Source organism: Bacillus rossius, chromosome 1 (assembly GCF_032445375.1).
Source record: "Bacillus rossius redtenbacheri isolate Brsri chromosome 1, Brsri_v3, whole genome shotgun sequence".
NCBI lineage: Eukaryota > Metazoa > Arthropoda > Insecta > Phasmatodea > Bacillidae > Bacillus > Bacillus rossius.
The window spans coordinates 77,024,012-77,048,404 of NC_086330.1; the positions used below are offsets into that span (position 1 = coordinate 77,024,012).

At 36.2% G+C, this 24,393-nt stretch overlaps 1 protein-coding gene across 5 annotated transcripts in view; it reads right to left on the reverse strand.

Annotated features, from left to right (window-relative positions):
- The window catches only part of LOC134538085 (GTPase-activating Rap/Ran-GAP domain-like protein 3), a 380,750-nt gene that overhangs the window by 64,182 nt on the left and 292,175 nt on the right, over positions 1–24,393 (reverse strand). For all 5 annotated transcript variants that reach the window (XM_063379094.1, XM_063379119.1, XM_063379112.1 and 2 more), the window contains 3 exons: positions 22,271–22,357; positions 7,294–7,375; positions 4,753–4,871 (listed from right to left, as the gene is read on the reverse strand). In XM_063379094.1, the coding sequence (XP_063235164.1) occupies positions 4,753–4,871; positions 7,294–7,375; positions 22,271–22,357 (288 nt within the window). The remainder of the gene's footprint in view (positions 1–4,752; positions 4,872–7,293; positions 7,376–22,270; positions 22,358–24,393) is intronic.

The following is a 24,393-nucleotide window of genomic DNA, read 5'->3' on the forward strand; positions in this document are numbered from 1 at the left end:
TGGGTGAACAGTAGTGTTGTCCTGTAGCTCGCTGAGCCGGGTGTAGTAGCCGGTGCGCGAACATAAATGTTATCCTGTACCTCACCAAGCCTTGGGTGGTAGCCGGTGGGTGAACAGTAGTGTTGTCCTGTAGCTCGCTGAGCCGGGTGTAGTAGCCGGTGCGCGAACATAAATGTTATCCTGTACCTCACCAAGCCTTGGGTGGTAGCCGGTGGGTGAACAGTAGTGTTGTCCTGTAGCTCGCTGAGCCGGGTGTAGTAGCCGGTGCGCGAACATAAATGTTATCCTGTACCTCACCAAGCCTTGGGTGGTAGCCGGTGGGTGAACAGTAGTGTTGTCCTGTAGCTCGCTGAGCCGGGTGTAGTAGCCGGTGCGCGACCATAAATGTTATCCTGTACCTCACCAAGTCTTGGGTGGTAGCCGGTGGGTGAACAGTAGTGTTGTCCTGTAGCTCGCTGAGCCGGGTGTAGTAGCCGGTGCGCGAACATAAATGTTATCCTGTACCTCACCAAGCCTTGGGTGGTAGCCGGTGGTTCAACAATAGTAATGTCCTGTAGCTCACCGAGCTGGGTGTAGTAGCTGGTGCTCAAACAATAGTGTTATCCTGTACCTCACCATGCCTGAGGTGGTAGGTAGCCGGTGCTCGAAAAATAGTGTTATCCTGTACCTCACCAAGCCTGAGGTGGTATCCGGTGCTCGAAAAATAGTGTTATCCTGTACCTCACCAAGCCTGGGGTGGTAGCCGGTGTGCTAACAGTAGCTAGTGTTGTCCTATAGCTAGCCGAGCCGGGCTTGGTAGCCGGCGCGCGGACAGTAACGCCGTCTCTCCGCACGCACGTGTCTGTGTGGAAGGTGCGGTGCCGCTTCATTGTTTCCGCGCCGAGGGGCAAACGACCCGCGCGCCGCCGCGCATGTAAATGGAGTCCGCTTCTACTCACGCCTGCATGCGTCTGTAGCTATCCCAGTCATGGGTGTGTTAGAGCTAGTGAGGCGCGCTGGTGCTTCTAGCGCTTTGTCGCCTCTAGAGTGGCGCCTTGTCTTCTCGTAGTGCATACGACAACTATAAGATTTTACGTATACCATAATCATGCATCGAGGAGAAATTAAGATTAAATTTATAATTAAAATCCTTCGAGTGCTTTCAAAAATTAGAACCAATTGTTGCCTTCCTAAATGATATTCTGTTTACACGTGTCTAAACCATTCTAAATATTTTACAAATATATTTTAAAAACAAAATACGGTAACTTAAAATTCCACGGCCCTCAGAGTATTGTGAATCGTCCTTCGTAAATACACACAAATTTGCTATCTAGAGCAGTTTTATCAGGGGGTGGCCACCTCTATATTGTTTCATGGTGTGTGAATACGTTTTATAAACAGTTTTATATTACATTTTGTTTCTGAAATTCACTATTTTAAACGAGGAATATTATAATTATTACTTAATTACCATCCTAATACGGGGTCAAGCACCATTTCCGGAATGTTTTGGGGGGACAATATGGCGTTAGTGAGGTTGAAAAGGACTTCAACAACGTCACAGCATACCGTCTCTTGAAAATTCCTAACACCGTGAGTTTTCAAATTTCGTGTTTTTTTTCTGAAGGTTTGCAATTCGTATTAATACCCGGGTAGGCGTTCTATTTAAGGAGATAATGAGTGGAAGATCTTTGCTATGGTAATAATTGAATTCGAAATGAGAACTACCCTCATATGCCATTCCCAACTTGATAGCGAAACTTTTGTTTGGTTGTATTTAAGTTAATCTATACTTTCTTGCTATGTGTTGTTTATATCGTTGCTTAACATTACTTACGTCATGTCTACGGTTACATAGACAGGTCTGGCAACTTGCTATCCTTTTCCTTTGCGTGTCTCATCGGCTTGGAAATTATTCAAACTATTAAAAACGTATTATTTTATTGGAAAATAGAAAATATGTAATGTTTCTTCTGATAATATATAAAAAGCAGATTAGATAATTACCTGCTATAATTTTCGTAAAAGTTTATTTTACTCCTAATCTCACCTGATCATGTAGTTTAAATGTTTTAACAGAATTAATTTCTGTAATTAATAATTTATTTTGCGAGAAAAATTAAAATGAATATGTGAAAAAAAGAAGATCCTAACGCTTATCGCACCAGAGCCCGCACATTATCAACCAACGTATTTTACTACTACACATCGCCGCAGACATATCAATTTTTTAAAAAAAATATTTAATAGTATCTTCGTTATATTAAAACTTTAACAGGCAATTGCGGCAAAGTTACCATTTATTGCCATGTATTCAATCGCTACAAAGCTTCTAAATAAAATAAAAACCTTTAACTTTATCCGACGTTTTAAACGAAACACTTTTTTAAAATATATAGCTAATTTTATATGATACTCCTATGTTATATGTTAATGAAAGGTACACCTACTACCAGCGCCGTCAGTACGCAGGCCGAAGCGAGCTTTACTAAGCCGGCGGAGAATGAAGGATGAAGGTAAGTTGTCAGACCTGTCTATATAGCTATGGTCATGACACCCTTTTCACCATAGAGTAAGGGATTCTCAGATTACGGCATGCTGTGACGTACTCGAAGTCGTGCTTTTACCTCGCTTTGGTCATATTTTAACGCCCAAAATAGTTTTTAACCACAACCGACAGCAATTAGGAAATATGAATTAGAATATCGTTCGTTAAATACAGTAAGTTATAACTCTTTATACAATGCTATATATATATATATATATATATATATATATATATATATATATATATATATATATATTTCAGCCAATGTTTTGAGTGTCAAGCCAACATGGTGCAGACAATGATATGAACTAAAAAATACAGTTTTACGCGTTAACCATGTGATAATGCAGACGCCGGGCGCCGCCACCTAAAGATTTAGGATAGCCTACATTTCACAAGGATGAAATCCACAACCGTAACCCGAACAGTTCCAAAGTTTATTGAAGTAAACTGTTAGGTTAGATTAGGTCAGTGTCATAAATAATATTTCTTAATTTTTTCCCCCGGGAAATTCGGTTAGGTTAGGTTAGCATTATTAAAAACTCTCTATGACCGTAAGATATATCAATCCTTGTAAAATTGTGTTTCTTCACGAGTGATCGGCTAACTTCGGAGAACTTCGGAACACTTCGGGTGTGGCTTTCATCCCTGTAAATTGTAGGCTTCCCAAAGTGCTATACCTATGCTTATCAGCGCAATATCAACTTTAGTAAATTCATTCACATCGTAAAATAACATTTCCACTTTTGAAACAGAATTTTCGAGGCTCTGTTTTGTTTCCCATTACCAAAAATACCACTCAATGTTTTCGGTGGATGTATAAGTATTTATTTTTAGTTAAAAAATTTTATGTTAGACAATTTTAATTCTTTTACAGGTTACTTCAGTTTTTATTACGTATGAGAGGAACTATGAATAATACATATTTTACTTTCTAACTTTTAAACATATGTACACATGCATGTTTATAATAAACCAATCAACAATATTCAACTTGCTTGTAGAGCTAAACGCAGATAAAGTCATCATTGGAATTTTAAATCTATAGGTACACTTTTTTGTATGTGTATCACATTAATAATTCGTGGTAAAATTATACAGCGCTCCAACATTGATCGTATTTATTATAAAATTAAATGTCAAAATTGTAATGGCAAATAAAGTTGTCTTATTGTTGAGTTTACGAAATTAGTGGGAATTTAAATATCTGAGTTTGAACGCACTCCAATAAAATCAAATGACATAGGGCTAACATAAAATCTGGAATTTATTGTTTATTTATGTTCCTTATCTAATTCTATTAATTTGCTATGCAAACGTTTTTTGGGTAACTAGGATGCCAATCAAATAAAAATTTTACCGACAGCAAATAACACAGGGCTGAAATATTTGACATTTATTGATTATTTGTGTTCCTCAATGTGTTTCGTAGCTGGTAAATAAAAATCACATTTTCAAACTTAATAAAAATGTGATGAGAGGTAGCGTAGAGATAAAACACTTACACTCTCATTTCAGAAGTCTCATATTCTAATACCTTTCCTGTTTCTTTTAACCGCTTCAAAAAAAATGCTCGTAAGCTTAGTTCCTTTCCTGTTTCCATGTTCATTCCAAGATGTTTCATTTTTCCCCCAATATAGATAGTACTTTTCATTGTATGCCTCTAATAACCTCGCTGATTTAGTTGGTTGGTTTGGTTGTGTGGAATGTTTACTATCGCAACGCACAGCGGGATCCGAGTACTTTGGATACCGACTCAGTGCTCATAAATGTGGCTCATGCTGCGGTGCTGGGATCGAACCCACGACCCTTGCACATGAGTGCCACGCATTGGTAAGTACGGCCTCCGAGGTCTGCCCCTCACTGTCGGCTGGATTTTAGGCTCATTTGAAAACAACTGTTCGTTCTTTTATTTTTTAGTTACAGACACATCGTTTTAAGGAACCTAAGATTCATTGATCCCAAATAATCTGCGTCCAAGCATATGGTGATGTTTTCATTTTTGTTGAAAAACGTAAAAGTTATGTTAGGTTATGTTTGTTGTATTCCTTAATGGTAAGTTTTTGCACGTTTGGGTGACCAAAGCTATAATGAACGTTGGTTTTGAAGAGGCCAGTGGCACGTAGTCTCTCACTCACGACCGCCAAATCGCTCGAGCCAGCGGCGAGCTTGACTGACCGGGGGTCAACGAATCTTAGGTCCCGGCCATGGTCTCACGTTACCGTCTTCTTCCACAAGATGGCGCGGTACTGCGGCACGCACTGGTTGTTGGCGTCCGTCAGCACCACTGACAGGAAGAAGGGCGTCTTGTCGGCCTCCGCGCCGACGTAGTTCTGGTGCACTGCAGCCAACACAACACGCACGTCGCTCCGAGGGCGTGGAACTACCTCCCGCGAGCAGGAACCTGATTTTTCCGTGCGCAGCAGTTGCCAGTACTGCACGCAGGCTCCGCTTAGCTCAAGACTGAATTTGAAGCTTTTTTTGTCAGTTAATTACAAAAAAAGAATGATTATTTAATGGATGGGAATATAGAAGTAAAGTTAGGGGCTGGTGGTATGAAAATTTAACATTTTTAAGGTTTGAGTTGACATTAACGAGGAAATTAGGATTACATATTTTCGTAAACCTTGTCAAGTCACTAAAATCACAATTCTTTAAATATTTATATATAGCTAAAAAATTTAAAGCATTTTATCAAACTAATAGTTAATAATTATAATTAGGTAATATATGAAACTAACATAATCTTAATTATAGTAGTCAGGAAAACTATTTCAAATTAAAAAAATATGTAAGTGAATATTATTAGGAATTTTCAAGTAAATGGAAAAAGTAACGTTATAGTCATTGTTATATATATATATATATTCACAACTATAATACACTAAACATACGGTATTGGAGAAAGACAACAACGAAAACAGTCCCCCACAGAGTTAAAGCAATAAAAATGTTGGCTCTGAATACGTAAAAGACTTGTACACAATTAATTGAAATTCCACTTTAACAAACTAAGGACTTAAATCATTAATCCTTAAAAACTCTCAGGGAACTGTGTACCACTGATGAGGGTTTTAGTGAAACTCAAAGGAGCCGAGAAGTCTTTCGCAGATTCCTTTTTTTTTAATTCTTAGCTAAGCCCAGGTGACGTCAATGCCTCAGGGGGCAGCATGCCATTAGGCGAATTTCCCGTTAAAGGTGGATCTAGCCAAAGCGACATGATTACCATAGATAATCCTAATGGCTTCGAGCGCGCCGCTCGGATTCTCTAATGGAAACGCGCGTACGCCGAGAAGGCAAGCTCGTCCAATCACAGCGCTCCTTGGTGTAAGTGTCCCGGGGGCTAGTCCAAACTCGTGCTTTTTAGAGCGCTTGACAGGAAAATCACTCGGGCTTAGCGCGCAAGGGTCAAAATATTAGACAATTTTTCCAAATTAACTTTTTTCCTTGCTTACCTGTGATAACACAGCATTGAATAATGACATGTTAACTGTTAAAAAAATAAATTATAACTTTCCTTACAAAACTTTATATTTGCAGCTCTTCCACACAATGTCTGACATGTTATTTATTATTTTTGCTAATACCGATTATAAAAGGAGTGTTATCACTCTTGCTTGGTCTCAATAAAACTTAGAAAATAAAATAAATCTAAATATAGTCCATTGTTTTGTCTAACTTTCTTCAAAATATTTAAAAGGACATATAAACACCATAATTTAGGCCTACTTATATAGAAAAGGTATGAACAAATATTTATGTATAAACCCGTTATAAGGTCATACAATAATTTGTCTTTGCCTCAATTTAAAAATTGTTCATTGTTACGTCAATACCTAACTGTTTTTTTAAGTACAGAAGTTGTTGACTTCACCTTTACAACTCTAACAATTGTCTAGTTTATGTCGGTGAAAGGAGTTTTATTCTGCAAAGGAAATGTAACAAATTTAATGACATTGTGGAAACATTTCACTTAGAAACAGCACAATTCAATATGTTTTTAAAAAATTATAGCTGTAGTGTTATTTCACGAACAGAAATAAGCCCTTAAAAACCCTAATACTCCCAAAACCAAACTGAGAACGCTGTTTTATTAACATTTTCTGCACATGAGGGCCATTGAAGGACTTGTGGAATTTTAAGTGGGAACGTTGAAAAATTAACCGTGGCAGCCCGTTAAAGACCCCAGAAACGTTTGGAATCATAAAAAAGAAAAAAAAAGGATTGAAGCAAGCAGTTCTCATTAAAAAAATCTGAGCATAATAAACATATTGAGTACCAGATCACCAAATGTAAACTTTTATAAACCATCTATTTTACTTGAGAATTTTACTTATGTATTCATACTCCAGTTGGAGGCAGGTTTCGGTGAAATCCGTGAAACAACAATAAAAAATAAAATAAATAATTTGATAAAAATTGGCTAGCGTACCTCGAACTCGAAATGTGGTCGAGTTTCACCTAGCATACTGTGACTACAAAATAATAACAAGCTTTAGAATTTTGGTGAAATAATACTGTGGAAAAGTAAATGTCAGGCATATTCACTTTCGTTGACAGAAATGATAAGTGTGTATTGATTTTAACCTGCTCTATATGTTTACGAATCCTAATTAGATTTAAATACATTAGTTTATAAAAACGTTTAACTCACTCTTTACATTTTTGATACTTTGCCAAATTATAGTACATAATATTTGTTTATGTTAAATAAAGTATAAATATTATGAATTATTTGAATAATAAATCATTATGGTACTCACTCTTCCCAAGGAAGTATTTGAAGTACCATCGAGTCTGGTACTCTGGATTCTCTAAGACGGGCGTACTCGGAGATCCAAAAATCTGAAAACAAAAAGTAACGTTCATAGTTTTCAAATCATTTCTCTATTATTCTTAAAGTTATGTTTTTATTATTTTTAAATACTGTATTTAAAGACATCATTAATTCGGAAAGAGGACCTCTCTATTTCCACAGCTGCTAGATATATTCTTTTCCAATAACATATAGTTCCTCAAAAAGGACAATTCCAACTATATATATATATATTTTTTTTTTTGCGGGTAAATTTCAGTCAATATATTTATACCTGATTCTCACCTCAAAGGGTCACACATAATGAACCAATTAAAAAATATGTTTACGAATTTTATGTTTGCAAGCAGCTACATTTGGCAAAACATCATTGGTTTCAATGAGCAAAATAAAAACAATAAAATTCGAAGGCTTGTTACAATGGGCGTGAAATGAAATATTAAGATACTAACGTCTCCTCGGTGGTTGTGATAGCTCAGGCGTTATAACTGCGAAGTGATCCAGAACTTTCGTGGATTCATTTAGCATAATTTTTCATAATGCTGTACTTCACAATAAACGCGAGCCGACTTTTCTACCTCATTGGCTGATTTCTTAGCTAAAAAAGCTAGGACATGAACTGAAAACAGAACCTTTCTGAACCAAACCGTAGAAGACTTTTAAGTAAGAAACAAGCGTCCAATAATTTAAACAGTAGGGAAAGTGCAAGTAACTAAATTTTAACCTTGAACCAAATGGATTCGCCTAATTTCCCGTGGCGCTGCTCATGTGTTGATGCAAAGTGCCGCATCTTGTCCAAGCTCCCATTACGGCTGGTAGATATGAGTGCAAGTTAGGACCACGTTGCCATCTAAAGAGCAAATGGCCGTATGCCTTATAGCTGCACACGACTATTTGCAGTTACTAGAGACAGTTAAAAAAACACATAATATTTTGACATTTTGTTCTTACTTTGATCCCATCAGCTTCACAAAAAAAAATTATGTACTTTTACAAAATATTTCTTTGGAAACCAGTTGCCAAGAAATAGTCTGTAATACTAGCAGAAATATTGTAACTTTGTACAACACATAGCTATGGTTAATTTTGCACAAATGAAATACGTTTTCGAGGTAGTACAGAGTATTTTATTACGAAAATAAACGCATAATTTTATATTTTAACTGAAGTTTCATTAAACATAAATTTCATAATATGAAAAGATAATCGGATAAAAATAATTAGACTTTATTTTGTATTATTATGCTTATTAACGTGTGCGTTCATACTGAAAATATATTCAGAGAACGGTACACAAAAAGATTTAACTGATAAAGGACTTGAGACAAAACAAAGAATAAAAGCCCTTGGTAAGAAACCGAACACAGTATTTTTGCGTAAACTATTTTGCAAAGATACAGTTGATATATGTAATTTTAGATAAATATTTATTTTCCATTTTCCTGTAGCGATTTGAACTGTGCGCGCCGCATCGGCCTCCGGCACTCCGCTCCCCTCCTCCTTCTCACTCCTTCCCCCCCCCCCCTTCTAGTGATTCTATGTCTACTCGTTCACCCCCCCCCCCCCTTCTCTTGATTGGCGCATGCGTGCGCTGCGGCGCGATGTTATAAAACATGTTGTAAGTGGTCAGGAACCCCTCTTTCTTCCTTGATTTTTGTCATGCTCGGTTGTCAGTAGCAGGCATCTACGAGCATGTAGTCGGTTGGACCTACGTGTGTGTGCGACCTCAGGGGAAACATGTAAGTTGATTTGATTTGTGTGTGAGGCGGTGGCCCTTGCCTTAATGTAGAGTCGTATATTCGTAATTGGTTTGTCTAAATTCCCTTTCGGCCGCCACCTGGAAGATTGATTAAATTGGATTAATGCGTTAACGTAACTTAACTGAAAACTTAGTTTTTTGATTGGTAACTATTTTTCCCTGAGACGTCGTCGCACGTATTTGATCTTTTCTTGTTTCTTAAATTATGTAAATCTTTAAGTATAACTGCACTTTGCAGTAGCTTTGTCATGGTAACGCTTATAACTGCACTTTGCAGTAGTTTGTAAAAAATCGTAATACTTGACGCTGTTCTTAACTCATGTCAGCTGCGTTGTTTATCGTTACACGGTGTAGCCGGCTTACCATTGAAGCCCGTTTTGTTTAACGTCATTGTTTATTTTTTGGTTATTGTATTTAACCTTGCTTAAATTTGTTTTGACGTAACTTTATCAGTAACATAATGTTTTGATTTTATTGATTGAATAAAATGCCTGTGTACCGTATACCTTTTACGCTCTGCTTACCTAAACTGTTCCAATCACGTAAATCCCAGTCCCATGCCAGGTTCTGGCCTACCTTCAATCCCTAATAGGCCCCCACCTATTACATTCCAAAAAATAATAACAGTGTGTTGACTAAAATAGATCTCGCCACCAGCTGGAAATAAAATAAAGCTACACATGGCAATGAATGAAATGAAAGAATGGAATTTTGGACATACGATCTTTTTTTTTTAATTTTGTGATAGAATGTAATTCACAGCCTAAGATTTTCTGGGAGATCCTGTCACCCTGAGATTTTCCATGCGCAACTGTGTGACAGTGAAACAGATAAGCATATCAGTGGGCAAGAAACAATAGTTTGGAAAGGTTTTCCAGTGACTTGGAAAAATCCCTTCAACCCGACATCCAAGCATTCGTCTTGAATCCGCCGTATGTGTTTAATCTTGTCAGCACTACACCACGCATTTGCGCAGCCACGCTGATAGCGCCCGCATTCCCGTCGCGTTTCCGCAAACATGGACCTCCCTCACCCTTCCCTCCCCGTTGGTACCCCAGCCGTTGACACGAAGAAATTGGCTTGCATTCCTCCGCGCGACAAGTGCGACGACAGGTGGAATGGAAGCAGGGTTGTGTCGAGGTGGCTGGGCTGGGGAGGGGGCGAACATCAGTGTAAGCTGCCTGCAAGCACGACAGGCACATACCAGAACACCCAGACCGTCCATCGACAGGGTTGAGGCGATATATTGTTCGCGCCAAACCCACATTTTTACGCGAATGTCATGGATTTGATCCTTAAATAATCGCGAACTGCTTTTCCACTGGTTAGGTAAGAGCGTGGTCATTAAGTTTATACATTGTACCGGACAACCAAAGAAACTTTGAGAGAAAAACAAGATCTATTTTTACCAGCGTTAAAATGTTTCAATTTAGACAATAGCCTTAAATAAATTTTTACTGGTTTTCAATTATCTGTAAATAAGAACGGCCTTTAAAATCAAATCTACTACGACGTTTCTGTTATTAATGTGATGATATGTTATTAATTTTTTACGGTTGTGGACCCACATTAACAGAAATCGGTCATTAAAAACTATTCTATAAGCAAAATTAATAATATCAGTGGCGCGCTACGAAAACCAGACACTTCGTCGAGATTAGCACTGTGCATTTTTATAGTGAATAGTTTAATAGTAAGTTACTTATGACTGTGCCTTAAAAACCGATAAGTACAAGACAGTTACAATGTCTTCCTGAGAAAGAAAGTGATTCTAGAATTTTTGCAGCTTTCGTGTAATTTCGAAGATTTGAATGTGCAGTAATAATAATCTAACATTTGGCATTGTTATACTGAACTTACAATCTGTTCAAGACACGGTGACACATTTATGACGGATGCTACTTTAACAGCTAAATATATATATATATTTTTTAAAATAACCTTGGAAGTAGGTAATTGCTTGACGATCAGCTAGTCTCTAGTTAAATGAGTTGGTTCTTGTTTTGAAGTAAAACTTCTTTGCTGAGGGGGTTACAATTTTCAAGCATTACGAAAATTCCGATCGCATGAGGGGAATAGTTAGTAACGTAGTGGGGAAATTAGGTGAGGAGGGGAATAGTTAAGTATGTGGTGGGGGAACCGTTAGAGGAGGAGTCGGGAGGGTAAATAAAGAAATAACGCAGCATACTTGCACACTAAAATACTTGCACACTTGTATATTTGCATATTTGCACATTTCCATAATTGCATACTTGTACAGTTGCATATTTTCACACTGACATTATTAAACACTCCCATGCTTGCACACTTTCATACTAGCACACTTGCATTCTTGCACATTTTCATACTTGCATAATTGCGCAATAGCATAATTTCGCTCTCGTATACTTGCATAATTTTTTTTATCTGTGATCTCATTCAGTCCTATACATAATCTATATTAATAATAAAACTGTTTTAGGCAAAAAGTCTGGACATGGGATGAAATAATAAAACAACTATTGGAAATAGCTATTTATATTATTGAGAACTCAAAAATACAGAGTTTTTTTCCTGTTTATCTGTTTTTTTGTCTGTTTGTTCGAGCATTAATCGAAAACTATTTGACGGATTTAGATGAACCTTATTTTTTTAGAAAGGTCTTTGGCTAACTTGAAAACTGGACTATGTCTTAATACAGAATTCCACCCCTAAGAACGTTAAAAGGGGGTAAATATGGTTTTACGATAATTAATTATATATTTTTAAATAAATCAAGCTTAATTGTCACGGGTTGTCCACATAGTTTGCAACACAAGTAATCACCAAAACCTTCATAAAATACTAAAATCTACTTAAATAATAACCTATTTCGCCATTTTTATGTTCACTGGAAGAAAAATTTTCATCACTATTGCTCAACTTTGTTTTTTGAAGCGCTGTCTGGTGTGTCTGATTATTACTAGTAGTAGATGCAGTTACATTCTAAACAATGAGCTCAATAACCGTATTGTTGTGGTCTTGAGCAGTTATTGTATATATTTCCTCTGAATTTTTGTTTTGTGAAAACACTCTGCTTTCTAGTCATTGTGTTAAAAAATTCAACTCAAAAACCCGTCTTCATCAATAAAAATAGTTGGTGTATATTGCCTGAGCATAGATAACAAAAATCAAACCTCTATTTACTAAAACATCGGCTATAAAACGCCATTACATTGTGTAACACTATAGCCAATGGGCATGTGTCGTTTTGCCTAAAGGCGTTTTGCATAATTTTAGGCAAAACGCCTTTTAGGTAAAACGCCGTTGGCCAAATAGGAGTTAGGCAAAACGCCGTTAGGCAAAACGCCGTTAGGCATAACGCCGTTAGGGAAAACGCCGTTAAGCTAATCGCCATTAGGGAATTCGCCGTTAGGCATAACGCTATTAGGCAATTCGGCGTCAGGCAAAACTCCGTTAGGCAAATCGTTGTTAGGCAAATCGCCGTCAGGCAAATCGCCGTTAGGCAAACCACCGTTAGGCACAACGCCGATAGGCAAAACGCCGATAGGCAAAACGCCGTTAGGTTATGTTGGGTTAGGTTAGGCAAAACGCCGTTAGGAAAATCGCCACTAGGCAAAAAGCCGTTAGGCAATTCACAATTAGACAAAACGCCGTTAGGCAATTCGCCGTTAGGCAATTCGCCGTTAGAGAAAACGCCGTTAGGCAAAACGAGGTTTTGTGATCATAGTAACATTTTAGGCATAACGCCGTTAGGCAAATCGCTTTTAGGCAAATCGCCTTTAGGCAAATAGCCGTTAGGAAATTCGACGTTAGGCAAAACGCCTTTAGGCGAAATGACTAGGCAAATCGCCGTAATGAATTCATGTTTAGGCAAACCACCTTTAGGCAAATCGCCTATTACTCTAGCAAATCCCTTAAAGAATAAGATTCTTCTAAGCTTACACAAAACCACAGACTTTTATATTACTCTATGAAATACACTGAACACAAAATAAAAATTATAAAAATTGGAAAATGTTGCAAAAAATAATATAGCAAATTCAAAAAATAAAATAAAATACTTCGGAAATGAGTTTTACAAAATTAAGCATACCATTGTATTCAGAACTGTTAAAAAATTAGCATTGGAAATTAAATTTAAAAAAATTAAATTTTTAAACAAATGCAGCTAAACCTCAGAAAATACAAAAAGAATGATGGAAGAAAAGTTTTGCAATAACAATCATACCATTTTATTCAGGAAATTTCAAATTTTTTTAGAATTAAAATAAAAAAAAATTTTTATTTTTTTTGCAAGACTCCCGTTTATTCCATATTTAAACCTAGATGCACTGAAACGGAGGCAAGTAATTTTTTAGAGTAGTAAATCAAGAACATAAAGATGAAGGTAAAAAACTAAACAAGAATAAGGTACAAACATATTATTCAATATCAGATATAGCATAAAGAATTTTTCTATTATCGACAGTAAAAGTGGTGAAAAGGTTGTTGTTTTAATCATAAAATTGTTATATCTGAAGCTAATGAAATGGAATGTAAGTTATGTGGTACTATTTACAGACATGCAACATTGACCACCTATTTCTTAAAACACTCTGAAGTTCTTTTTAAAGGGTGAAATTTTGAAAATAATGTTTTAACATTAAAATATAATATCTTCTTATAAAATCAAACTTAATTTAAAATAAAGGAAATGTTAAATAAACATAGCTTAAGCTACCTTCTCTTATTCTAGCTAGCTGGTGTTTCTAGCGCGGTGTCGCTTCTGGACTGACTCACAGTCTTCTCATCGTGTACAGGGAAAATATGAGATCTGAGCGTATATGGCGAAGAAATGAACATAAAGTTGAGTGTTTTTAAGAATATTTACCGGAATGTTTTATGTCTATAAATTATCCTTAAAAACAACCATTTTAGCCCTTTTTAATATCCTATAAATACAGTTTAAAAAAGAATTACAAAAACATAACTAATAATAAGCCCTTAGCGTATTATTGAGTTTTCTTTTCATATACAGATCACATACTTATACATACATACTTAGAGGTAGAGGAAATCACGTCACAAAGTTGTGATTTCACAGGATTTCTTGTTTTTGAATCATATCCTCAAAATGTTCTTTACCTCCTAACAACCGTGAAAATGTTTTTTTTCCTTCACTTTTTTATGCATCTGAAATGGTGTTGTATACGTTCTGCATATTTAACCACAATGGACGCGGTGCCAACGGAATGACACAAAAAAAAAAACACATTCTTTCGGGATACAAATTTATTGCATACTTTTCGAATGATTAGCTACCTAATTTTTATTTATTATTTTTTTTTTAGATGTCCAAAAATATCTATCAAGTAGATGACAGAAATTAAGCTATTTTAATTGAAAGACAAATGAATACCTTAATATTTTTTAATAATAATTTTATCTTTCACAGATGGGACAGTTGTGACTCATCGCGAGTATCGCAGTGCGGACTGCCAACTCTGAAGGCCTGCGACCAGACACGCTCGCGGGAGAGGGCGTAGCAGGCGCAGGCGGGGCGGACCGATCCATCAGCTGATTGTGCACGTAAGCACCGCGAGCACGTCTAGGCGCCCGGGGTGTCGCTTCCCGCGGGAGTGATTGGATCAACAGGTTACAACCTGCAGTTACAGCCTCTCCGAGGTGACGAGCTGCGGGCACCGGGAAGAGGATCAAGTCGGGAGTATGTGGCACCTACTGCTGTCGGCCGACACGCGTTACAGTTCATCAGAGGTCCTTCACTCTCACGAGTACTCACTACGGTAACGCCAAATTGATTCGAATCAAACTGGAAGACATAGCATTACACAAATTCAATTATATGAATCACTTAAACCGGTACCAGGTTAAGGGTAGATACATAGATACTATGAAGATATTGACATTTTCATCCATCATAAACAAAACAAAAAGTGAGCGAGTCATTATGTACTCGGTAACGAGCCAATTCGCGTGTTCTCATGTTGCAAATACACGAAATTAAAACGCATAATTCTTTAAAATACTGCCGAGCTTGTTGAATATACGGAAATTGGTGTTTTAAACTACATTTCTGGACGCGATTCACACGTAGATTTTGCATCAGCTACATCAACTATCGAATCATTTGATTTGCAGAGCAAAAATTCTAAACTATATAATGAAACGGTACCGATAAAAGCGAAAAATGTCTCTAAAAAATACTATCCGCTGGCTTTGTACCTGATTTTCAACCAGGAATCTTATTAAAATATTGCCTATCTTGTTAAAATAAATTAAACAGATAATACCATAAAGTTTTCCTTTGGCTTTGTGAAATTAGGTTATCGCCGTCCGCCACAGATGGCAGCACCGTGGTTACACATTTCCGTTCCATGCGACTTCCGTTCCATTCACGAAATTACGCCTGCTAAATGCCGTATACCGAGAGCTAAGATGTTGCCACACCAACAATTACATAAGGGATCCGCCTAGTCAGGGGTGTATTTGTGTTAATGAGACGGTATGGTTAAGTGCGACGCTTGCTGGTGCTTTTAACGCGTTATCATCTCTAAGCGCAAGGCTGGTGCGCAGTTTTCTCGTCGTATATAGGGAAGCTATGTAATTTGAATGGTAACCATAAAATTACTGTATATCGTGGAGAAATGAAGCTAAAGGTTTAATTGAAATACCTTGTGCCCTTTGAATTGTGTTTTATTTCTTGAAATTATCTTAAGAAAAAAGTTTTAGCCATTTTCACTCTTCTAAAAATACAGTTAAAAATCGAAAAACGAAAACAGAATTATTAATACGCCCTCAATGTATTATTAAATTGTTTCGATAATAGACTCCACTCTGATATCTTGAGTAGTATTCACATCACCTGGGTTCTTCAGAAGTTCTGCATACCGTATGTATGCCCAGGTAGGCGGGGGCCTTAAGGGCTCCGCCATCCTGGTCACACAGACGGTGCGCAGAGCTTCAGGAAAAACAACGCGATTTCAAAACTACTCAAGATATCCGAGTGGGGTATGTTTACGAAAAGCATTTAAGAGTTCGCTGAGGCCCGAAAAGTACTTATAATTTTGGATCATGTTTTTAAACTGTATTTCTAGAAGATTTAAAATGGCTAAAACGCATGTTTTCAGAGTAATTTTTAGGCGTAAAACAACCAGTACAGATTATTAAAAGCACTTAAGGGACTTGCATTACACCTTTATCTTCATTTATCGGCCATATAATGTTGCGGTCACAGCTAACATTTCACAGTTATCCTGTGACGACAAGAAGACTACGCGTCAATTCAGAGCCTTGCGCTTAGAGGCGATACCGCGCTAGAAATACCAGCGAGCGTCGCACTTATCATCCCGCCTCACTAACACACATACACCCCTGACGAGGCGGGCCCCTTAAAGAATCGACATTAAATTCCATTAATAAAAATAAAGCATGACGACTCAGTCCGTAATAGCGATAGCAACGGAGAGTAGTTAGCGGCCTGTGTTTATAGTGGTTCTCTCGTTTGCATGATTGTGTAGTTTAAATTTCACAACAAAATAATATCTTTAGCATAATTCAGTTCGGTATTGTTTAAGTTTATGTATTACAAACACACAAAATAACTCACATCCCCCCTTTTTATAGTAGTATATATACTATTTATTTGCTATACTATTTATATGGAGGCTGAGGTTTTGGTGTTCACTTTCCTGTGATTTCGTTCTATCACAATCCAGAATAACATGTAATACTGGGAAAAAGGGAGTGTGTATTTAATCTAAGCGTGGTAAATCAGTAAATGGTGTGCGCCGAATTAAAACATTTTATGACAGGCATTATTATGTCTGTAAAATCGCAGTTCTTGTCCATACCAATTGGAATCTGCAATTAAAAAATAAATTCTTCAAGACTAGTTATTTTCTATTTACTAAATGATAAAATCCTTGAGGTAGTGGTATTTAGTAGGTGTATCGAACCAGGACCCAAACCTAAATTGGAAAGGGAGTGGGGTTATGAATGACCCGCACACCGGGGATTGGATATCTCTGGTCAATGACAAATAAATTCTTCAAGACTAGTTATTTTCTATTTCCTAAATGAATAAATCTTTGAGGTAGTGGTATTTAGTAGGTGTATCGAACCAGTACCCAAACCTGTATTGGAAAGGGAGTGGGGTTATGAATGACCCGCACACCGGGGATTGGATATCTCTGGTCAATGACAAATAAATTCTTCAAGACTAGTTATTTTCTATTTCCTAAATGAATAAATCTTTGAGGTAGTGGTATTTAGTAGGTGTATCGAACCAGTACCCAAACCTGTATTGGAAAGGGAGTGGGGTTATGAATGACCCGCACACCGGGGATTGGATATCTCTGGTCAAAGACAAATAAATTCTTCAAGACTAGTTATTTTCTATTTCCTAAATGAATAAATCTTTGAGGTAGTGGTATTTAGTAGGTGTATCGAACCAGTACCCAAACCTGTATTGGAAAGGGAGTGGGGTTATGAATGACCCGCACACCGGGGATTGGATATCTCTGGTCAATGACAAATAAATTCTTCAAGACTAGTTATTTTCTATTTCCTAAATGAATAAATCTTTGAGGTAGTGGTATTTAGTAGGTGTATCGAACCAGTATCCAAACCTGTATTGGAAAGGGAGTGGGGTTATGAATGACCCGCACACCGGGGATTGGATATCTCTGGTCAATGACAAATAAATTCTTCAAGACTAGTTATTTTCTATTTCCTAAATGAATAAATCTTTGAGGTAGTGGTATTTAGTAGGTGTATCGAACCAGTACCCAAACCTGTATTGGAAAGGGAGTGGGGTTATGAATGACCCGCACACCGGGGATTGGATATCTCTGGTCAATGACAAATAAATTCTTCAAGACTAGTTATTTTCTATTTCCTAAATGAATAAATCTTTGAGGTAGTGGTATTTAGTAGGTGTATCGAACCAGTACCCAAACCTGTATTGGAAAGGGAGTGGGGTTATGAATGACCCGCACACCGGGGATTGGATATCTCTGGTCAATGACAAATAAATTCTTCAAGACTAGTTATTTTCTATTTCCTAAATGAATAAATCTTTGAGGTAGTGGTATTTATTAGGTGTATCGAACCAGTACCCAAACCTGTATTGGAAAGGGAGTAGGGTTATGAATGACCCGCACACCGGGAATTGGATATCTCTGGTCAATGACAAATAAATTCTTCAAGACTAGTTATTTTCTATTTCCTAAATGAATAAATCTTTGAGGTAGTAGTATTTAGTAGGTGTATCGAACCAGTACCCAAACCTGTATTGGAAAGGGAGTAGGGTTATGAATGACCCGCACACCGGGAATTGGATATCTCTGGTCAATGACAAATAAATTCTTCAAGACTAGTTATTTTCTATTTCCTAAATGAATAAATCTTTGAGGTAGTAGTATTTAGTAGGTGTATCGAACCAGTACCCAAACCTGTATTGGAAAGGGAGTGGGGTTATGAATGACCCGCACACCGGGGATTGGATATCTCTGGTCAATGACAAATAAATTCTTCAAGACTAGTTATTTTCTATTTCCTAAATGAATAAATCTTTGAGGTAGTGGTATTTAGTAGGTGTATCGAACCAGTACCCAAACCTCTATTGGAAAGGGAGTGGGGTTATGAATGACCCGCACACCGGGGATTGGATATCTCTGGTCAATGACAAATAAATTCTTCAAGACTAGTTATTTTCTATTTCCTAAATGAATAAATCTTTGAGGTAGTGGTATTTAGTAGGTGTATCGAACCAGTACCCAAACCTGTATTGGAAAGGGAGTGGGGTTATGAATGACCCGCACACCGGGGATTGGATATCTCTGGTCAATGACAAATAAATTCTTCAAGACTAGTTATTTTCTATTTCCTAAATGAATAAATCTTTGAGGTAGTGGTATTTAGTAGGTGTATCGAACTGATACCCAAACCTGTATTGGAAAGGGAGTGGGGTTATGAATGACCCGCACACCGGGGATTGGATATCTCTGGTCAATGACAAATAAATTCTTCAAGACTAGTTATTTTCTATTTCCTAAATGAATAAATCTTTGAGGTAGTGGTATTTAGTAGGTGTATCGAACCAGTACCCAAACCTGTATTGGAAAGGGAGTGGGGTTATGAATGACCCGCACACCGGGAATTGGATATCTCTGGTCAATGACAAATAAATTCTTCAAGACTAGTTATTTTCTATTTCCTAAATGAATAAATCTTTGAGGTAGTGGTATTTATTAGGTGTATCGAACCAGTACCCAAACCTGTATTGGAAAGGGAGTGGGGTTATGAATGACCCGCACACCGGGGATTGGATATCTCTGGTCAATGACAAATAAATTCTTCAAGACTAGTTATTTTCTATTTCCTAAATGAATAAATCTTTGAGGTAGTGGTATTTAGTAGGTGTATCGAACCAGTACCCAAACCTGTATTGGAAAGGGAGTGGGGTTATGAATGACCCGCACACCGGGGATTGGATATCTCTGGTCGATGACAAACACACATTTACGGCTTCCTTGTAATTGCTTAAAGACTAATACATAACATAAAGATATGCAAAAAGTCATATTTAAGGGGTATAAATAAGTAAGGGTTTTAAAAATATAAATTAAAATAATAACTCCCTTGATATAAAAAAAAATATTGCATCCGTTTCAATATTTATTCCTAATAGTACTGTCAGAAAATTTGTCTAATTTTTTTAATATCACCACTCTTTATTTCAAAGGGTCAAAAAAATTCTGGTGTACGTCAAGGACGAACCATTCATAACTTCCTTAATATGTACAGTTTCAAATTGCTTTAAAATTATTGTAAATTTTATTAATATTACCTAAAACGTAGTCCGAAACTATTGTTTATAAGACTAATTTTTCCTGCAAAGGGTGACATTTTGTTTAATTAGACTTTAAATTATTTTATATTACATTTAATACCTGTAAACATATGGCATATTTTAGTCTGTGGTCTCCACACCCCTTAAAGGAATGCATTCTAGCGAAATACGCGGAGAATCTCATTTCGGATTACAGTAATAATTTTCTTGGTAATCTGGAATTTCTTGGCTGGAATTTATGGTATTGACGGTTAAACTGTTAATGAGAAAGACTCAACGAGTCATATTAATTCATGGTTAAATCGCACTAAACACTCTCACAAGCCGCAATCTACCAGAGATTGATTTTATAACTTCAAGTTTTATCAGTCCTTTCTTTTAACTTTGCCAATACGCCTGTGTTTTTCTGCAGTAAATTCGTAGTCGTACGATTGTACGTACGGCGATATCCGACTAGGATTGCGAGGAAAGAAAAATCGACGTAAGATTGCCGGGGAAAGTTTCAGAATATTTCACCGGTCACGGACACAAACAGGAAGCGAGGCACGTGACGCGTATGGAGAAGTTTTCTTGGAGCGAAGACAGACAAAGAACAAACAGAGGGACAAACATATATTCACTGGCCAGACACTGGCCGGCATCTTTCCGGCCGATGCAGCCTGAAGACAAAATTTCTTTAAATAAGGCCTGCTATTTACTAACGTGTATACGAGCAATTATAATTGTTGTTGAAAAATTTATGAGAATAAATTTTTACGATGCGTGCGCACCATGCAACGAAAATTTTAAAGGATGAAAAATAGTTCCAGAAAAATTAAAATTATATATGTGATTATAAACCGTTTACGTTTGTGATTGATATTGAATACTGGTCCGAAACATTAAAACATTTCTTTATTGTGCATATTAGTGATATAAATTTTGTTTATGAATTTTTTCAAATGTATTTATGTAAGTGAGGGTATGTTCCCCTATTTATAACGATGTCAGGTTGCGTGTAAGCTTCCGTTGTTGCTGGCAGGGAGTGTCTGGGTAAGGTGTATTAGTCTTCTAGTCGTTTTCATGGAAGTGTTCGTGAGATTATTTTCCTGTATGTAAAATAATTTCCATTAAAAAATAATTACATTATTATATAATTAATATTAATAAGTTAAAATTCACATTCAACATATTTATTGATCTTCATTACTAATAAAAAATTATCTCGTTTATTTTATTAAATAAAATAATTTATTTCAAACATATATTAATATTAATATTGGATTCTGAGTATTTATTTAAAAAATTTTATTTCATTGAATTTATATTTTACCAACCATATTTTTAATCTGTCTACAGTGTTTTTAAATTATTTAATTTCTATTTATTATTTGCATGCAAAATTAAAGTTAATTTTTATCACGCAAAGTAAGTATAACTTCTAACGCGCGTACATGAGTACACGCATCCATTATCCAAATCAGCTGAGAAAAATAATAGATGTATACAAAATTCATTACTAATATCGGTAGAACTCAGCAAAATCACATAAAAATATCAAGAACGCACGTTTAACATGTTAATTTTATTTAAGAAAGCAGAACCCCATTACTAATGCCCTGCGCACAACATTTTGGCTGCACCTGAAAAATAAAAATTATATACTCTTTCACAACTCAGTTTAAAGGAGAAATAGAAAAAAACTCCACAATCTCTGACATATAAGGTTGTAATCTTCAGTTACGTTTAACATCATGACACAAACAATAACAGCTCGTTTCAGGTACCCGAGTTTAAAACATAAATGGACAAGCACTCTTTCACATCCATGGCATGTAAGATAAGAAACTACCTAATACGAGAGTTAAAAAAATTAATATATCTCTTTTAAGGTAAAATATAAATCCTTCCTACTGAAAAAAAACAAACAAACTAATGTTCTGTTCTGTAATGTTTTGACGTATTGTTTTGTTTTGTTTAAATTTCATAGTTTTAGTATATGTACTTAAATTAATATTTAAATAAAATTATTATTTATTTTAAATTATGTGTTAACGTTAAAATAATTTTTCATGTAGCAGTTGTTAAAAACTAAAGGGAATAATTTGGCCAAAAATAAATAAATGAATAATATAAAGAAAAAATCCCTTTCCAAATAAATTATTATAAATTTATAAAGATTATAGTAAAAGCACATTTTAAAAATTTAACATTATTAAAATTGACAATTACAATAACATGTACGTAAACTACTGAAAAATTTAACAATTTAATTATCATCCCTCCTCATACAGCTCCGGGGATGTACAATTATAGCTTCACTGCCGAATGTGCGAACAGGAAGACTCTTACCTCCTCTTTTTCCCCGAGTGAGTCGCCATTCTCAACTCGGAACCTCCTGCCGTTGACCTCGTGGCCATCCACCTCGATCTGCGGCAGCTGGAACAAACAAACAAACAAACAAAACAATGTGGACTGTGCTGCGCTTTCTTTGCCATAACCAGAGGTTAAGAAAGGATACTGAAAGAGCACTAGCCGTCAGACGTGAAGCCGTACCCCCCTTTTTTTCTTCTAATATTCACGTTTGAATATGGCAGATGTTTGTATCAGCTGTACTAGCCTGAATTTATTAAAGACTCTAGTTAAGCTGTTCGGAAGAAAATTAGATCAAAATATTACTGGTTAATAGGTTTATATAGATTAAAAGACCCAAATGAATCTTCATAATACAAATGTAATTCTATGAGTTGATATATTTCTCCAATTGAACCTCAAATACAGATAAAGCTGATAATTTTGTATACAATCGGCCACCATATTGGTATGTGTAGTTCAATTAAGTCCCCCTCCCCTACTGGCTTCAACCCCCTGGTCAAGAATCGGACCTCATGCTCCATCTGTATATTTCCCTAATCTCTGGCCATAGCAAACGATTTTTTTCTGAAAAAGAAGAAAAATTAATGTTTCAATTTTAACCACTGCAAAGCTTTGCTTCTGCCAACAAAAAATTTCATTAAAAGAGAGCAAAAATTGTCACTGAAAAAGTACTACAACTATCATAGCGATTAAGTTTGTTACTAAAATTTGTGCAACCAGCCAAGGTATTGTAAGCACAAATTAATATATATCTCACAATAAAAACAATTGTATCGAAGAAATAGATATATTAACATCAGTAGTAATGCAGTTCTTTAACATAACCGTTGTTTTAATTCTAACGAAAAACCGCAGAGAAATACTTTACTTGCTATACGAGTGCTTTAATAAGCTATCGGGTTTGTTACTAGTTCCCAGCACTAACATGCGTATTGCAGATTAGCTCCGCCAGATACATGGAAAAGCATAGTTGGATGGCTTTTATGCAAGTTTGTCCAAATTCAGCCATATTAAACAATTATTTTAGGTAAACGGACTTCTCATTGCAATGGGTCATGCAGAGTTAAGAGGTTAAGGAAGACGCTATGCATTACGCATTAGTACTAAGACAAAGATTAAAAGTTTCATATTAAGGAGTTGAGAAAATGTTTAAGTTTAAAGAATTAATTTTATATATTTTTAAGCTTTTATAAGCTGATGTTCTGAAGGTTTCATGAAAACAATCAATCAATTATAACGACTGCGTAGAACCCAGATTTGATATTTTTAATAATTATGCCTTCCAAAGCTTTCTTCAAGAATAGTGTAAACATAAATTGATGTTTAAAGAACAGGCCTGTATTCAGATAACTGATAAGCATACATGAAACAGAACTACGAGCGCTTTTCTTTTTACGCTTCGCCAGTTACACCATCTCCAGATCTGAGGGTTTAGTCAAAGATTATCGTTTGTTCTATCGTAAGATGTCGACATCGATCACAACGCACTGCTCGCTCGCCAATAGGAACAAATCAGTTAAGCCTAGAAGTGTTTGAAATGCTATTCTAAGTGCTCTATCGGTGCGAGGCAATGTTCGGTTCTAATGAACCCTTCTCTTCTGCCTCCACCTTCCGGCCGTCCCAGACAAATAACATGGCGACACTAAATAGCCGTTAAATCTTCATAACTCATCACCAAATCGTACCTGTTTATATAAACACTACGCTTGCACAATGGTCAGATTCTGTAAAAATGTGGGACAACATATTTTATTTCTAATACAGTGTCGCAGATGGAATAAATATCGTTTCTTCGTTTATCACAAAACAAGGGAAATTTAGAGTGAAGATTCCCGCTGTATGTCGATAAATTGTCCTATGTTCCTATACGCGTGCATCTGCGTTAGAGAAAAAAAATGGGTTACGTCTTATAAAAATTCATGTGTAGCTTACACAATAAATACCTTGTTTCAATTAGATGTAACACACTATATTAATTACCATTTTTTTAGGTTTGAACGGCATTAAAGATAATCACAGTGTTTTATTGCTACGGGGAAAATTCGTGAATGAAACATTAAATACTTTATATTTAAACTTTTTAAAAGTTTAAAATATTT